General features: G+C 43.7%; 1 protein-coding gene across 1 annotated transcript in view; it reads left to right on the top strand.

The window, feature by feature from the left end:
- Positions 1-15,609, top strand: part of EIF3H (eukaryotic translation initiation factor 3 subunit H) — a 284,811-nt gene that overhangs the window by 199,977 nt on the left and 69,225 nt on the right. The window contains exon 3 of the mRNA XM_030218259.1: positions 3,298-3,465. Within this exon, the coding sequence (XP_030074119.1) occupies positions 3,298-3,465 (168 nt within the window). The remainder of the gene's footprint in view (positions 1-3,297; positions 3,466-15,609) is intronic.

Genomic DNA, 15,609 nt, shown 5'->3' with positions numbered 1-15,609 from the left:
TCAGGTCATCATCTCTTCTCATATGTCTTGTGGCACAAACTCCGTACCATTTTCGTTGCTTTTCTCTGAACTGCTTTGTCTTTTTACGTCGTTAGCAACATACTGCCTCCAAAACTGAGCACAGTACTTCAAGTGGGGCCTCACCAACAACTTGTACATGTCCACCAACACCTCCTTTGTTCTGATAGCATAACATAGTAGATGACAGAAGATAAAGACCTGTATGGTCCATCCAGTCTGCCCAACAAGATAAGCAGACGTCTGCCCAGCACTGGCCTTGCTATAAAATTTCTGAAGTTGTTGTTTTAAAATAGCCTGCGGGGATCGGGTACACTACCTTTTAGAATGGGACAAAAGATGTAAACACATATTAGACGAAATAGCACCCTTAAGAACAAGAACCTCATGCAGACACAACACGATACCGTGGTTCAACGAAGAACTGAAAAAATTAAAAACACAGTCCAGGAAACTGGAGCGGGCATGAAAAAAAAATAAGAGATGAACAAACACTCAACATATGGAAACAACTGCAAAGGAAATACAAATATGCAATAAAACAGACCAAAAGGACATACTACAAAACTAAAATAGGGCCGGATTACAAAGACACAAAGAAATTATACGATCTCGTAAACAAATTACTAGACATTATGCCGATCACCACAACCAACACTGACATCCCATCTGCAGATAACCTTGCTAAATACTTCAATACCTCAGGACAACACGGACATCCAAAACTTCATCAGTGAACTGGACCCATCCCCTGGTGAATATCCAACGGACCGAAACTGGACAAATTTTGCTCTCCTTACCGCCGATATAGTTAGCCGGGCGATTAAGAGGTACTCCAACAGTTACTGCCAATTGGATACCACCGAGACAGTATTGCTTACTCTATTAACTAAATTCAAGCAGGAAATAGCAATAGGTAAAAGCATACTTCTCCTACAATTTGACATGTCCAATGCATTCAACATGGTCAATCATAAGATATTACTAAGACTCCTAGATTACTTCAGAATCTGCGGAAATACACTCAAATGGATCAAGGGCTTCCTAACTACAAGAACATATCAAGTGAAAGCTAGCAAAAACATATCATCACCGTGGAAACCAGACTGCTGAGTGCCACAAGGATCACCACTATCACCGATCCTCTTCAACCTCATGATGACCCCACTAGCCAAGTCCTTATCCACTCAAGGCCTTAACCCATTCATTTATGCTGATGACATCACAATATATATTCCCTACAAACACGATCTGGCAGAAATCACCAACGAAATCAAGCTCAGTTTAAACATCATGGACTCATGGCCAAACGCATTCCAATTAAAACTCAACACAGAAAAAACACACTGCCTCATCATCTCATCCCAATACAACACATATAAACCCACAAACATAAACATCCCAGGTTACACCCTTCCTATCGCAGACAGCCTGAAAATCCTCGGTATAACAATTGACCAGAACCTCTCACTAGAGAATCAAGTGAAATCTACCATAACGAATATGTTTGACTCAATGTGGAAACTTCCGAAGGTTAATACAATCAATGTTACTAAGCCAAGCAGACTACTGCAATGGAATCTATGCAGGTTGCAAAGAACAAATTATAAAGGAACTTCAGACCGCTCAAAATACAGCAGCAAGGCTTATATTTGGAAAAATGTGTTTTGAAAGCGCCAAACCCCTCCGAGAAAAACTGCACTTGCTCCCAATCAAAGAACGTATTACCTTCAAAATCTGCACCCTGGTTCATAAAATTATCTACGACGATGCCCCGGGCTACATGGCAGACCTTATAGACCTGCCAACCAGAAAATACAGCAAGATCACCATGAACATACCTAAATCTTCACTACCCAAGCAGCAAAGGCCTTAAATACAAATCAACGTATGCATCCAGCTTTTCCTTTTTAAGCTCACGACTATGGAACGCTCTTCCAAAAATAGTAAAAACAACATACGACCACCTAAATTTCCGGAAAGAACTAAAAACAAACCTGTTCAGGAAGGCATATCCCACCGATCCAACATAAAAGACTGAGTACCTGCAACACAATAAAACCAAAGATCGTAATGGGCACACCCAACTTCCCCCTTCCTCCCTAAGTTCCCCAATATATTAACCATACATGAACCCTATTCTAACATAACAACACCTTGTATTTGTTCATACCGGAAATGGCGAAATGCCATCACGGTACTATGTAAGCCACATTGAGCCTGCAAATAGGTGGGAAAATGGGAGATACCAATGTAACAAGTAAATAAAATAAATATTGCAGAGAGCAGAGGAGTCACAATTAGACTGTATGTAGTTTGACTGTATACTTAGTGGAATGATTGTAGCTTTCCTATTATTTTTATGGTGTTCCTTTCTTTTGATCTTTTTGCTTATTTGTAAACTGCTTTAACTTGTCTGACAAATTAGACGATATATCAAGATTTTAATAAACAATATCCACTATGAAATGTTCCTGCTTATGCGTGTTTTATACCTTTGAGGTCTTTGAATGTTTCTCCCATGTCCCCTATCTCTTCTCTCCACTATAAGGTATGCATATTTAGATCCTTAAGGTCTCGAGGGATTTTGGTGCAGATTCTGTACAGTTTTGTTGCCTTACTCTGAACTGCCTCAACTCTTTGGACTGGGAATGATGTCTTACAAATGCTTCTGTTTGTTGAGTGATAACAGCTGAGTTTTGAAAGTGTTAGTTCTTGCTGGACTAGCATAGGTGGCAAGTTTTCTGCTGCTCTGAAGAAAATTGGTGTTGTATACATTGTGTGAATGTTGAAATGATGGCAAATAAAGACCAGTATGGTCCATCTAGCCTACTCAGCAGGTTGGTTAGGATTGTAACTGTTGCTCTGTGTGGTTGTGGCCCCCCCCCCCCCCCATGCCTTTAATTAGGGTTTTAACTACTGCTCTGTGCAGTTTGCCTGCCTCTCACCCCCCCTTGCCTTTTAGGGTTGTAACATACACCCCAAAATTGTTTTTGAATGTATATTTTATAGTGTATTCCTGTAGATGGAGAAAAACAAGTTGTTAGTGTTTAGAGCTAGATGGGAGGTTTGCTCAAATATATTTTTTGGAACACGAGCAAGAAAAAAGTACACTTTTGCAATATGTCATTGGGGGGAGTTGTTAAAGGCAAGAGTAAATCCACATATAGCTGCTTTTTTGGTCTGGCTTTTTTTTTTTTGTCTGTTCTGGAAAATGTCATTTGACATTTGGTCTTACAAACAATTCTAAAAGTGCATTTGTTTTATTTCTCCACCTAGTGCAATATCAAATGGAAATGATGAGAAGTTTGCGCCATGTGAACATTGACCACCTCCACGTCGGCTGGTACCAGTCCACATACTATGGCTCCTTTGTCAGTCGGGCCCTCCTTGACTCTCAGTTTAGCTACCAGCATGCAATTGAAGAATCTGTGGTTCTCATTTATGGTTAGTATAATGTTCCTTTTTTGTATTCTTTCCTCCTTTTTCCCCCCTTGTCTTCACTTACTGCCATTTCTGCATTCTCTATTCTGCCTGTAAAAGCAGCCCTGGCAGTCCTTCTGGAGTAAATACCAACCCTGTGTCTGCAGCAGCCTTAGCAGCAGCTCAGTCTAGACAGGGTTTCCTTCTTTCTGTTTATTTTTCTTGCTATCAGAGCCCTGATGTGTACATTGTGGAATGCCAGAGTAGCTGCTTCATTTTTATTCCTCCCCCTCCTCTCCCTCACTGAAGGCGGGTGAAACTAGACCAGATGTCTAGCAAAACTCGAATGCTAGTGTGTCTGGCTCTGTACGTGACTGACCAATCATAACACAATTTGCCAATTTTTTTTTTTTTTATTTAATACCTCTGACAGGAGCGTACAAAACCTGGACTGTTTCTCAGCACAAAGGCTTTTTTCTTTTCTGCCTGTTTAATGGTGTTTCCTCAAGCTCTCCAGACCAGATGTTCTGTGCTGTATCAGAACCATAGGCAATTTAACAGCTTTATAGCCTCCCCCTCCCCAAACAGTCAGTTTGCCATATCTGGCAGTCTTGCATATAGTTTCCAGCTGAGAAGTAAATGTAACGCTCTAAATATATGTCAGAAGAAATACTAATGAATATAATCAATCTTGTGAGCTGCCCTAAAATTGTTTCAGTATGTTAACAATTGGATTACAGTAAAGAACAAGTTGTTGAAGTATACTTATGGTGGCTGGAAACATTACATCATCAGAGTTAGATGAATTTTCCACTCAGTCTGTGTTGCCTTTTTCATTTTGTCACTTATTTCAAAAAATCATACTGTGCTCAATTTCAGGTGACCTGTATTTATACCTAGTAGCACAGAAGAACCATTATAGCACATTACATGTTTATCAATTGTTCTGTCATTAAAACTTGAAATTTGTCCATCCCCCAGGCTTTAGATATGGAGCATTAGATCTTATTTTATTTTTTAGTTTCACTGCAGTAAAATGAATTGGGGAAACTGGATTTTTATAATACGATATTCTCCGAGGACAAGCAGGCTTCTATCTTTTCTCAAGTGGGTGACACCGAACTGCATCGCCTGGTCCAGCTTTTGCCACAGTAAAAAAAAAAAAAAAAAAAAAGAGAGAGCTTTGTGGAGCGCAAACCGCACTCCACTGCACATGCACGAGTACCTTTCCGTCCGTCGTTTTTTGTCCTCTCCTCACTTGCCCGTTTTTTGAGAGTTGTTAGTGCCTTTCGGTCTTTTTTTCTACTTTTCTTGTGGCTCCTTTAATTGTGTCTTACAAACTCATCCTTCATTTTTCTTAGTTTTATTTTGCCCAGGTTTAAGTTTTCTTTATTTTCTGTCATCATCGGGCTGTTTTTAGGCCCTGACTTTGGTCGGGTCTTTCCATTTCTTTTTCTCCGTGCCTTGTACCTTTTTCAGGCACCCTCAAGCCATTTAATTTAGCCGACTAAGTTGATTCCCAGTGACTTCAAGCGCCGTACCCGATGCAGTCGGACTATCTCGGGAAAGGACACCCATTCTTGGTGTCTGCAGTGTCTTGGGCTTGACCACAGGCCTGCTTTGTTCTCTGTCGTTGTATGAAGAAGAGGACCCTGGTTTCCTGTGAGGCTCAATGAGAGTGGATTTTTGGAGCCAAGTTCAGTTCCTTGACATCGGCATCGAGATTAGAGGCGTTGGCATCGACGTTGAATATCGCACCGGTATCATCTGTAAAAATGGCTGCTTCTAGACCCTTAGACACTGAAAGCAGTGAGGCGTCGAGTAGGTCCTTCACTTGTCTCAAGACCTCCTGCTGTGCAGGCCCCCGGAACCATCCATCATTGGACCCCACCCCGTAGCAGTGTGAGGATTCAATGTTGTCCTTGCCGACACCAAGGAGCTTTGGTGACGCGCTTCAGGTGAAGGCCAAGTGTCATCATCCGGGGCATCATAGGGTTTGGCACCCAAGAAGTGTCAGCACCTGGTGGATCACTCTCCCTCCATACAGGTGGTGCCAATGCGCCTGTCTCCGTGCAGCAAAGATCCTGCTCCTGTGTTGAACCCAGCAGTTCTACAACCTGCGTCTCAACCAGCACCCCAGCTTTTCCAGGTGTCGGCCCTTGATGAGTGCATCTTGGCCTTGCTTCCAGAGCTACTGGATGACCTCATGCAGTGCTGTTCTTTGGTATCGGGGGTGTTTGCAGCTGCCATACCTTCTGCTGCAGTGCCGCCTGGCCCTCAGCCTGTGCTGTGGCCTCTAGTGCTGGCACCACTTTCGTCCCCGGTGTTGACTCCCACCCAAGACGGCATCCTCTCGACGTCAGTAGAGGAAGCTTCGCCGGAATCGAGATGGGAGATGACTTCTCAACGTCACTCTTGACGGAACAGTTCCTCTGCATCAAGGCAGGTTCGGTCTCGGCAGTCCCATAGGGAGATACTGTCTGACACCGAGGAGGAGTGCTCATGGGATTCAAAGGATCCTAGATACTTCTCCTCAGATGTCTTATGGGATCCTCTCTGAACCCTCCCCTCCACTTGAAAGGAGATGGTCTACACCGGACAGCCTTTCATTTCAATCATTTGTTAAGGAAATGGCTGATGCCATTCCATTTCCTTAGGAAGTGGAGGATGAGCCCAGGGCCAAGATGCTCGAGGTTCTGGACTACACATCTCCTTCTATGGAGGCTGTAACTGCCCCTCTCCACTACTCAAGGAAGTCCTCATCAGGAACTGGGAGTCCCCTCTGTCGGTCCCTGTCATGCTCAAGAAGATTGACACCCAGTATCAGATCCACAGTGTGAACCTAGTTTTGTTATGCCTCAGTTAACCTCACAATTCCATGGTGGTGGAGTCCACTCTCAAAAGAGTCAGGAGTACTAGGGACTATGCCTCGGCGCCCCCAGGCAGAGAAGCTAGAACCCTGGATTCTTTTGGGAGGAAGATGTACCAGGCTTCAATTCTCATCTCCAGCATACAATCCTACCAGCTCTTCATGAGCGTCTACTTGTGAAACTCGGCAAGGCAGTTGTCAGACTTGGTGGACGTGCTCCCTACACGCTGAGCCTTTGCACCAGTTGGTCAAGCAGCAGGAAAGCATGGCAAAAGTTCTTGGCCAGGGGCACTAGCGACCCCTCCGACCGGTAGGTTCTTCAAATAGTTTGTCTGAGGTACACCCTCAATTTGCATCTCAAACCTCCAAATTGCTCATCAAGAGCTCATTCATTCGGCTGTCAGCACAGGCAGGTACTTGCAGAGGAACTCTCTGCCCTTCTGAAGTCCGGTACGGTTGAACCCATTTCACCAAGGGAAGAAGGGCAGGGATTCTATTCCAGGTACTTCCTTGTGCAGAAGAAAACAGGACTTCTCCCAGTGATTCAGAAATACAATTGGCTATGTTCTCTGGACTTAAAAGATGCATATATTCACATCCCGATACTTCCAGACCTCCAGAAGTACCTTTGATTTTGACTGGGAACACATCACTTTCAGTACCATGTGTTGCCTTTTGGCCTCATGCCAGCTCCCAGGGTCTTCACCAAATGTCTAGCGGTAGTTGTAGTATCACTACCCAGACTGGAAGTCAATGAGTTCCCTTATCTAGACAATTGGCTGGTGAAGAGCACCTCTCCAGATGGAGCTCAGGAGTTCATGTGGATGACTATTTGGGTGCTTGAGCTACTAGAGTTTGTTTTAAACTGCTCTAAGTCCCATCTTTGCCCTGTTCAGAGATTGGAGTTCATCTGCACCCTGCTCAATACTCAAATGGTTCGAGCTTTCCTTCCGGACATGAGAGCAGACAATCTAGTTGCACTCACATCCAAGATTCGAGTCTCTCAGGAAGTCAGAGCTCGGCAGATGTTGAGATTGTTGGGGCACATGGCTTCCACAGTGTACATTACACCCGTGACACGTCTTCACATGAGATTAGCTTAATGGGGACCATAGCTTCTCAGTGGTATCAGGCTATGGGAAGTCTGGAAGATGTATTCAAGTGTCCACAGAGCTTGTACGCTTCCTTCAGTGGTGGACCATTTGATCCAATTTGACTCTGGGACTTCTATTCCAAATTCCTCAGCCACAAAAAGTTCTGACAACAGTTGCATCTCCCTGAGGATGGGGAGCTCAGGTAGATGGGCTTCTCACTCAAGGAGCTTGGTTCTCTCAGGAAACGAATCTTCAGATTAATCGCCTGGAATTCCGGTCAATCTGGAACACTGTAAAGGTTTTCAGAGATCAGCTATTCTCATCCAAACAGACAACCAGGTTGCAATGTATTATACGAACATGGAGGAAGGGCACCGTATCTCACCATCTGTCAGGAGGCTGTCCGGGTATGGCATTGAGCTCGCCACCATATCATGTTTCTTTGAGCCACCTATCTGGCGGGTGCAAACACCCTGGCCAACAGACTGAGCAGGATAATGCAACTTCACGTGTGGTCTTTCAACATGGGCATAACCCGCAAGATCTTCAGAGCGTGGGGTACCCCCTTGGTGGATCTTTTTGCTACTCAGATCAGTCAGATGCCTTTCTCCTCAATTGGGGGACAGATTTCTGTATGCTTATCCTCCAGTACCTCTAGTTGGAAAAACTTTGTTGAAACTCAAGCAAGACTGTGGAACCATGATTCTGATTGCACTCTAATGGCAGCAGCAGATATGGTTTCCTTTTCTTCTGGAATTATCCTCCGAAGAACCATGGAGATTGGCGTGTTTTCCTACCCTCATCATGCAGATCAGAGGGTCACTCCTGTATCAAAACCTCCAGTCTCTGACTCTCACAGCTTGGATGTTGAGAGCTTAGAATTCACTTCCTTAGGTCTTTCGGAGGGTGTCTTCCGAGTCTTACTGACTTTCAGGAAAGATTCCACTAAGAGGTGTTATTCTTTTAAATGGAGGAGGTTTGCTGTCTGGTGTGAGAGCAAGGCCCTAGATCCCCTTACTTGCCCTACACAGACCCTGCTTGAATACCTTCTACACCTATCAGAATCTGGTCTCAAGACCAACTCCATAAGGGTTCACCTTAGTGCAGTTAGTGCTTATCAACGTGTAGAAGGTAAGCCTATCTCTGGAGAGCCTCTAGTTGTTCACTGCATGAGAAGTTTGCTTTTGTCAGAGCCCCATGTCAAACGTCCACCAGTGTCATGGGAGCTCAATGTCGTTCTCACCCAGCTGATGAAAGCTCCTTTTGAGCCACTGAATTCCTGCCATCCGAAGTACTTGACCTGGAAGGTCATTTTCTTGGTGGTTGTTACTTCAGCTCATAGGGTCAGTGAGCTTCAGGCCTTAGTAGTGGATTCACCTTATACTAAGTTTCATCACAACAGAGTAGTCCTCCACATGCACCCTAAGTTCCGTCGAAAGAGATGTCTGAGTTCCATCTGAATCAGTTGATTGTCTTGCCAACATTCTTTCCCCAACCTCATGCCCATCCTGATGAAAGCAGCTTGCACACTTTGGATTGCAAGAGAGCCTTAGCCTATTACATGGAGCGGATACGGCCCCACAGAGAGTCCGCCCAATTTTTTGTTTCTTTTGATCCCAACAGGATGGGGGTCACCATTGGGAAACACACAATTTCAATTTGGCTGGCAGATTGCATTTCCTTCACTTATGCCCAGGCTGGGCTGGCCTTGGAGGATAATGTCACACAGCTCATAATGTTTGAGCCATGGCCACATTGGTAGCCCTCTTGAGGTCAGCCGCCATTGAAGAAATTTGCAAGGCTGCGACATGGTCTTCATTCCACACATTCACAATTCACTACTGCCTTTAGCAGGATACCTGACGTAACAGTTCAGGCAGTCAGTGTTGCAGTATCTTGGGGTCTAGAATCCAACTCTACCCTCCTAGGCCACTTTTATTCTGTTCAAGGCTACACTGTCATTCAGATTGTATATAGTTTCAAGTTAATCTGTGTAATATCCTCGCCGTTGCAAGGCCCAATTGACCAATGTTTGTTGTTTGTGGTGAGCCTGGATGCTTAGGGATGCCCCACTTGTGAGACCATAGAAGTCTGCTTGTCTTCAGGGAAAGCAAAGATACTTACCTGTAGCAGGTATTCTCCGAGGACAGCAGGCTTCATATTCTTACAGTCCCTCCCACCTCCCCTTGGAGTTGTCTCCTTGGTTATTTTACTTTATTTTTTGCTTTAGTATTAAACTGAGGAGACGCGTTCGCGCGATAGGTGGGAAGGCACTCACACATCTGCGGTGGAGTGCGGCTCCATAAAGCTCTCTTTTTTTTTTTTACTATGGCAAAAGCCGGACTGGGTGACGTGGATCGGCTTTACCCACTTGTGAGAATATGGATCCTGCTGTCCTCGGAGCATACCTGCTACAGGTAAGTATCTTCGCTTTATTAATGTACACATGTTTTATATTAATGACTTTCAGTATTTCTTATAGGTGCTTACTAGATTTCCTTTTGTATTTTCATATCAGAATGTTGATACTGTAACCCCATCAATTATTTTGTTTGTTCATGGAACCCTGTTGTGTAGCAAGATTTTTAAAACCATAACTATTATAAAAGAAACTCTGTTACACTGAACAATGGTGAATCAATTTGATTGCTTTTTTTTTTTTTTTTTTTTAATTTAAGACACATGGAAGCCTTCATGTCTATATATTGATGGGCACTGAAAAAAAAATCTGGATGTAGCAAGTACCAGTGGAGCATGTTTTTGTGATATTTCATATACATGTTTAGGAAAGAGCCACTTTTTTCTCCTTATTCAGACACAGGAGAGATAGAAATCATGATTAATCATATATCAAGCACACACAAATATAAGATTATCTTTGTCATTATAGCATTGAACCAAAAGGCATGTTCCCTGACCAGAAAGAATTGGCCATAGATACAATTTTTAGTGCAAATCTGTTTATACCAGACTTGTTAGGGTCCACAGACCTAAGCATAGGAACCAAATCTTCAAAATGTTTGGGGTGCTCATCTTATCACAGTTTATCTCCCTAACCCCAACTTATTTCCACCAGCTTTCTCCTACCTCACTCTTCCACCTCTACCCCTGGTAGCCCATCTACACTACTCTTTATCTCTGCCAGTCTAGCCTGGCCCAGAATCTCCCTCTCTCAGCTAGTCCTCAACAGTCCTTTTTTTTTTACACAACCCATTCATACCATACACTTCTTCCAAACCACGTTCTCAGTCCTCCTTTCTCTTATTTTCTTCTTCCTTGTTATCTCTTCTTATGTATGAGGATAGGATTCCTAATACCCCCCCCCCTTCCTATTCCACTCCACTGTCCTTAACTTCTCTGCACCCCACTTCCTCCGATCTGCTCTGTTCTGCTCTGCTTTTCTACACTCACTCTTTGTCAAGATCCCCTCAGCCCATCCTAACCAGCTCCCCTCCCCTGCAGGTGGAGTCCACCCATTCCTTCACTGGTCTCCGTCCCTCACTCAATTTGCATCCATTTATTTCCCCCTCCACAGGCATGGATCAATTTCCTGCTCCCTCTCCTTAAAGCCCAGCACATCTCTTTCCTTAGGTGAATTTCACACTTGTACTGACAGACTAGCTAGCACTGTCTTATTGTGGACTAGTCCAAGCAGTATGTGAGATATAAATTTATGAAGTGAGAACCTGATTGCTGCTTTATGAATATCATCCAGAGAAACAGATTTCAGAAGAGCTCCAGTGGCTCTGATGTGATGAGATTTTACTTTAGAGGTGAGAGGAACATCAGCTTGTTCATAATAGCATTTGATGCATGATGCCAGCCAGATATGTTCCTTTGGCAACTAGTGTTTCAGGTATATTGGGGTTCAAAGGAGACAAACAGCTGCATAGACTTTCTGATGGATTTAGTTCTTTCTGAGGTATTAAACAAGAGCCCGTTCACAGTCCAAAGTGTGGAGGGCTTTCTTAATTGAGTCTAAGTATAGTTTCCTTGTTAATGTGGAAAGGCATTACCGTTTTCAGGAAAAATTGGGAATGAGTTTGGAGAGCTACCTTGTTATAAAACTGAGTGTAAGGCTGGCAAGTACAGTGGGGGAAATAAGTATTTGATCCCTTGCTGATTTTGTAAGTTTGCCCACTGACAAAGACATGAGCAGCCCATAATTGAAGGGTAGGTTATTGGTAACAGTGAGAGATAGCACATCACAAATTAAATCCGGAAAATCACATTGTGGAAAGTATATGAATTTATTTGCATTCTGCAGAGGGAAATAAGTATTTGATCCCCCACCAACCAGTAAGAGATCTGGCCCCTACAGACCAGGTAGATGCTCCAAATCAACTCGTTACCTGCATGACAGACAGCTGTCGGCAATGGTCACCTGTATGAAAGACACCTGTCCACAGACTCAGTGAATCAGTCAGACTCTAACCTCTACAAAATGGCCAAGAGCAAGGAGCTGTCTAAGGATGTCAGGGACAAGATCATACACCTGCACAAGGCTGGAATGGGCTACAAAACCATCAGTAAGACGCTGGGCGAGAAGGAGACAACTGTTGGTGCCATAGTAAGAAAATGGAAGAAGTACAAAATGACTGTCAATCGACAAAGATCTGGGGCTCCACGCAAAATCTCACCTCGTGGGGTATCCTTGATCATGAGGAAGGTTAGAAATCAGCCTACAACTACAAGGGGGGAACTTGTCAATGATCTCAAGGCAGCTGGGACCACTGTCACCACGAAAACCATTGGTAACACATTACGACATAACGGATTGCAATCCTGCAGTGCCCGCAAGGTCCCCCTGCTCCGGAAGGCACATGTGACGGCCCGTCTGAAGTTTGCCAGTGAACACCTGGATGATGCCGAGAGTGATTGGGAGAAGGTGCTGTGGTCAGATGAGACAAAAATTGAGCTCTTTGGCATGAACTCAACTCGCCGTGTTTGGAGGAAGAGAAATGCTGCCTATGACCCAAAGAACACCGTCCCCACTGTCAAGCATGGAGGTGGAAATGTTATGTTTTGGGGGTGTTTCTCTGCTAAGGGCACAGGACTACTTCACCGCATCAATGGGAGAATGGATGGGGCCATGTACCGTACAATTCTGAGTGACAACCTCCTTCCCTCCGCCAGGGCCTTAAAAATGGGTCGTGGCTGGGTCTTCCAGCACGACAATGACCCAAAACATACAGCCAAGGCAACAAAGGAGTGGCTCAGGAAGAAGCACATTAGGGTCATGGAGTGGCCTAGCCAGTCACCAGACCTTAATCCCATTGAAAACTTATGGAGGGAGCTGAAGCTGCGAGTTGCCAAGCGACAGCCCAGAACTCTTAATGATTTAGAGATGATCTGCAAAGAGGAGTGGACCAAAATTCCTCCTGACATGTGTGCAAACCTCATCATCAACTACAGAAGACGTCTGACCGCTGTGCTTGCCAACAAGGGTTTTGCCACCAAGTATTAGGTCTTGTTTGCCAGAGGGATTAAATACTTATTTCCCTCTGCAGAATGCAAATAAATTCATATACTTTCCACAATGTGATTTTCCGGATTTAATTTGTGATGTGCTATCTCTCACTGTTACCAATAACCTACCCTTCAATTATGGGCTGCTCATGTCTTTGTCAGTGGGCAAACTTACAAAATCAGCAAGGGATCAAATACTTATTTCCCCCACTGTAACTAGATCTTGAAGAAGTTCATTTATTCTTCCAGCTGAAGTAACTGCCAGTAAAAAGATTTTACATGTGAAATACTTATCGCAGGTTTTGTTGGCTCAAATAGTGGCTTTATTAGGAAACCAAAGGTGATGTAAAGGTCCCATTAGCATGAGAAATTTCTTTAATGATGGTTTGACATGAAGAAGCCCATTTATGGATCAAAACATAAGCGGACAGTTGGTAATCTGGTAGCCTATCAGAGTACACCTGGTAGATGGTTTCCTTTCATTAACTAAAGTATCTTGGTTAGGCACTGGAAGTGCTAGTGTAGAGACTAAGCTCAAGGTTAATGCTTTGAAGCTGTAATGAAGGCAGTCTTTGCACGATGTGATTCATGATCAGAAGCTTAGCTGAAATTGGGTGGCGGAGCAGTTGGGGGGAAGAGGGGTGGTGGTTGGGAGGCGAGGATAGGAGAGGCCAGACTTATACGGTCTGTACCAGAGCCGGTGATGGGAGGCGGGACTGGTGGTTGGGAGGCGGGAAATACTGCTGGGCAGACTTATATGGTCTGTGCCCTGAAAAGGACAGGTACAAATTCAAGGTAAGGTATACACATATGAGTTTGTCTTGGGCAGACTGGATGGACCATGCAGGTCTTTTTCTGCCGTCATCTACTATGTATGTTACTATATGATGTAAAGATTGGAAGCATGCACAACTAGTAGATCACAAACAAGTCTAGCAGAGGAAACAAGTTTTCACAAGGCCAGAAATACATTATAAAAATCATTGTGCCTGGCCTCTGTTGAAATTGGAGTCTTTTTCTATGAGCGAGATTGTGAGAATAAGCATAGAGCAGAATCTAACCCCAGGATATCGCTAAAGCATCTCTCACCAGTTGACCTGGGATGGGTGAACTGAACAGCAGCATTGCAGTTTTGATGCTGTCAAAAATTTGAGAGATCCCCCAATTTTAGAAAATAGGCTACAGAACCCTGGCATGAGGGACCACTTGTGGGATTGAAGAACCGCGCCAGAGAGGTAAATTGCTTGTATTTGGTTGTGATTTGCTATGACACATTCCCAAATATTTGCTGCTTCCTGGCAGAGATGCAGAGATCCTTTTCCTCCCTACATGATGGAGTAGTTCATACTTTGACCAGGTCCCTTGAGTAAGGTAGAAGTTTAAATTGCTCCCTGCTCAGTATTGGAAGCATTCATTGTTAGGACTACTACTACTACTATTTAGCATTTCTATAGTGCTACAAGGCGTACGCAGCGCTGCACAAACATAGAAGAAAGACAGTCCCTGCTCAAAGAGCTTACAATCTAATAGACAAAAAATAAAGTAATCAAATCAATTAATTTGTACAGGAAGGAGTAGACAGAATAATACTACAGTAGAGTAGGAATGGGAATTGGTTAAGTGAAGGAAATGCTTCATACGAGTTAGTGTATGTTGGATATCCACCATTGCAACATTTTTTATGACTGAAGTGAAGGAAGCAAATTGGTGGATAGTTTGTGTACACTGGTTCCATTGGCATTTGAAATCTCATTGAGGCCATCTTATTTTTGAATGAGCAAAGGAAACTATGCACTACAGCAGCCATATCATATACCAAATCAGTAGCCATGACTTCCATCAGAGTCGATATAGAGGGATATTCATGACTTCCATCAAAATCTATTTATAGCAGGAATGCAGCCTTAAGGAGTGCATTCTGTCCAGTGGCAGAAATGTATTGCCTCGTGTGGCCCATATGAACAAAAGTCTCTATGATGAGAGTTCAACTTCTGAAACTTGATTATAAAACCTAGACTTAGAGCTGGCGAATTGTTTCCTGTGCAGTAATGCAAGCTTTTTGGACAACACTACCAGAAGTCAATCATAGAGTTAGGGAACATCTAGATGGTCTAGTTTGTGAAGGTATGCAGCCGCAACCCCAAGAAATTTGGTAAATTCTGGGAACTAATGCCAGTCTGAAAGGGAAAAACTTGTATTGAAAGTGGTCCTTGCAGATTTGAAACCGGAGATATTGCTTGCAGCAGGGATGGATGTGATGTATAAGTAACTTTTTAGATCCAAAATGCACAGCCAAGCTCCATTTTTAAGGAAACATAGAATGGAGGAATGTACTTTGAATTTCTCCTTGTCAAGAAAGAGGCTGAGAACCCTGAGGCCCAAGAAGAGGCATAAACATCATTGTTGAGAACCAGGGCACACCTGGAAAAGAAGACTTTGTACCTTTGGAGGCAAAGCACAGGTTCTGTGGCATTGAATTGTAGATGATTGACCTTTTTCCACAACAAATTGGTGTGGGCCTTGAAAAGATAGTACCGTCACAGGGGGTCCATTAGGTAGTTGCTGAAGACCAAGGAATCCATGATTAATGCCGAAAGAAGAAGTAAAGCAAGGTGTAGATTTTGAAGAAATACCAGTTGTAATAAGGGATTCAAATAAAAAATAAAGCTATTTGGGTGGAGCAGGCATGGCCTGCTTTGGCTGGCCCCTTTCTTATTGACATAGCTTAACAAAGAG

Source organism: Microcaecilia unicolor, chromosome 1 (assembly GCF_901765095.1).
Source record: "Microcaecilia unicolor chromosome 1, aMicUni1.1, whole genome shotgun sequence".
Lineage (NCBI taxonomy): Eukaryota > Metazoa > Chordata > Amphibia > Gymnophiona > Siphonopidae > Microcaecilia > Microcaecilia unicolor.
Note: the sequence above shows the minus strand (reverse complement) of the source record. Positions and strands in the feature narration are given on the sequence as shown.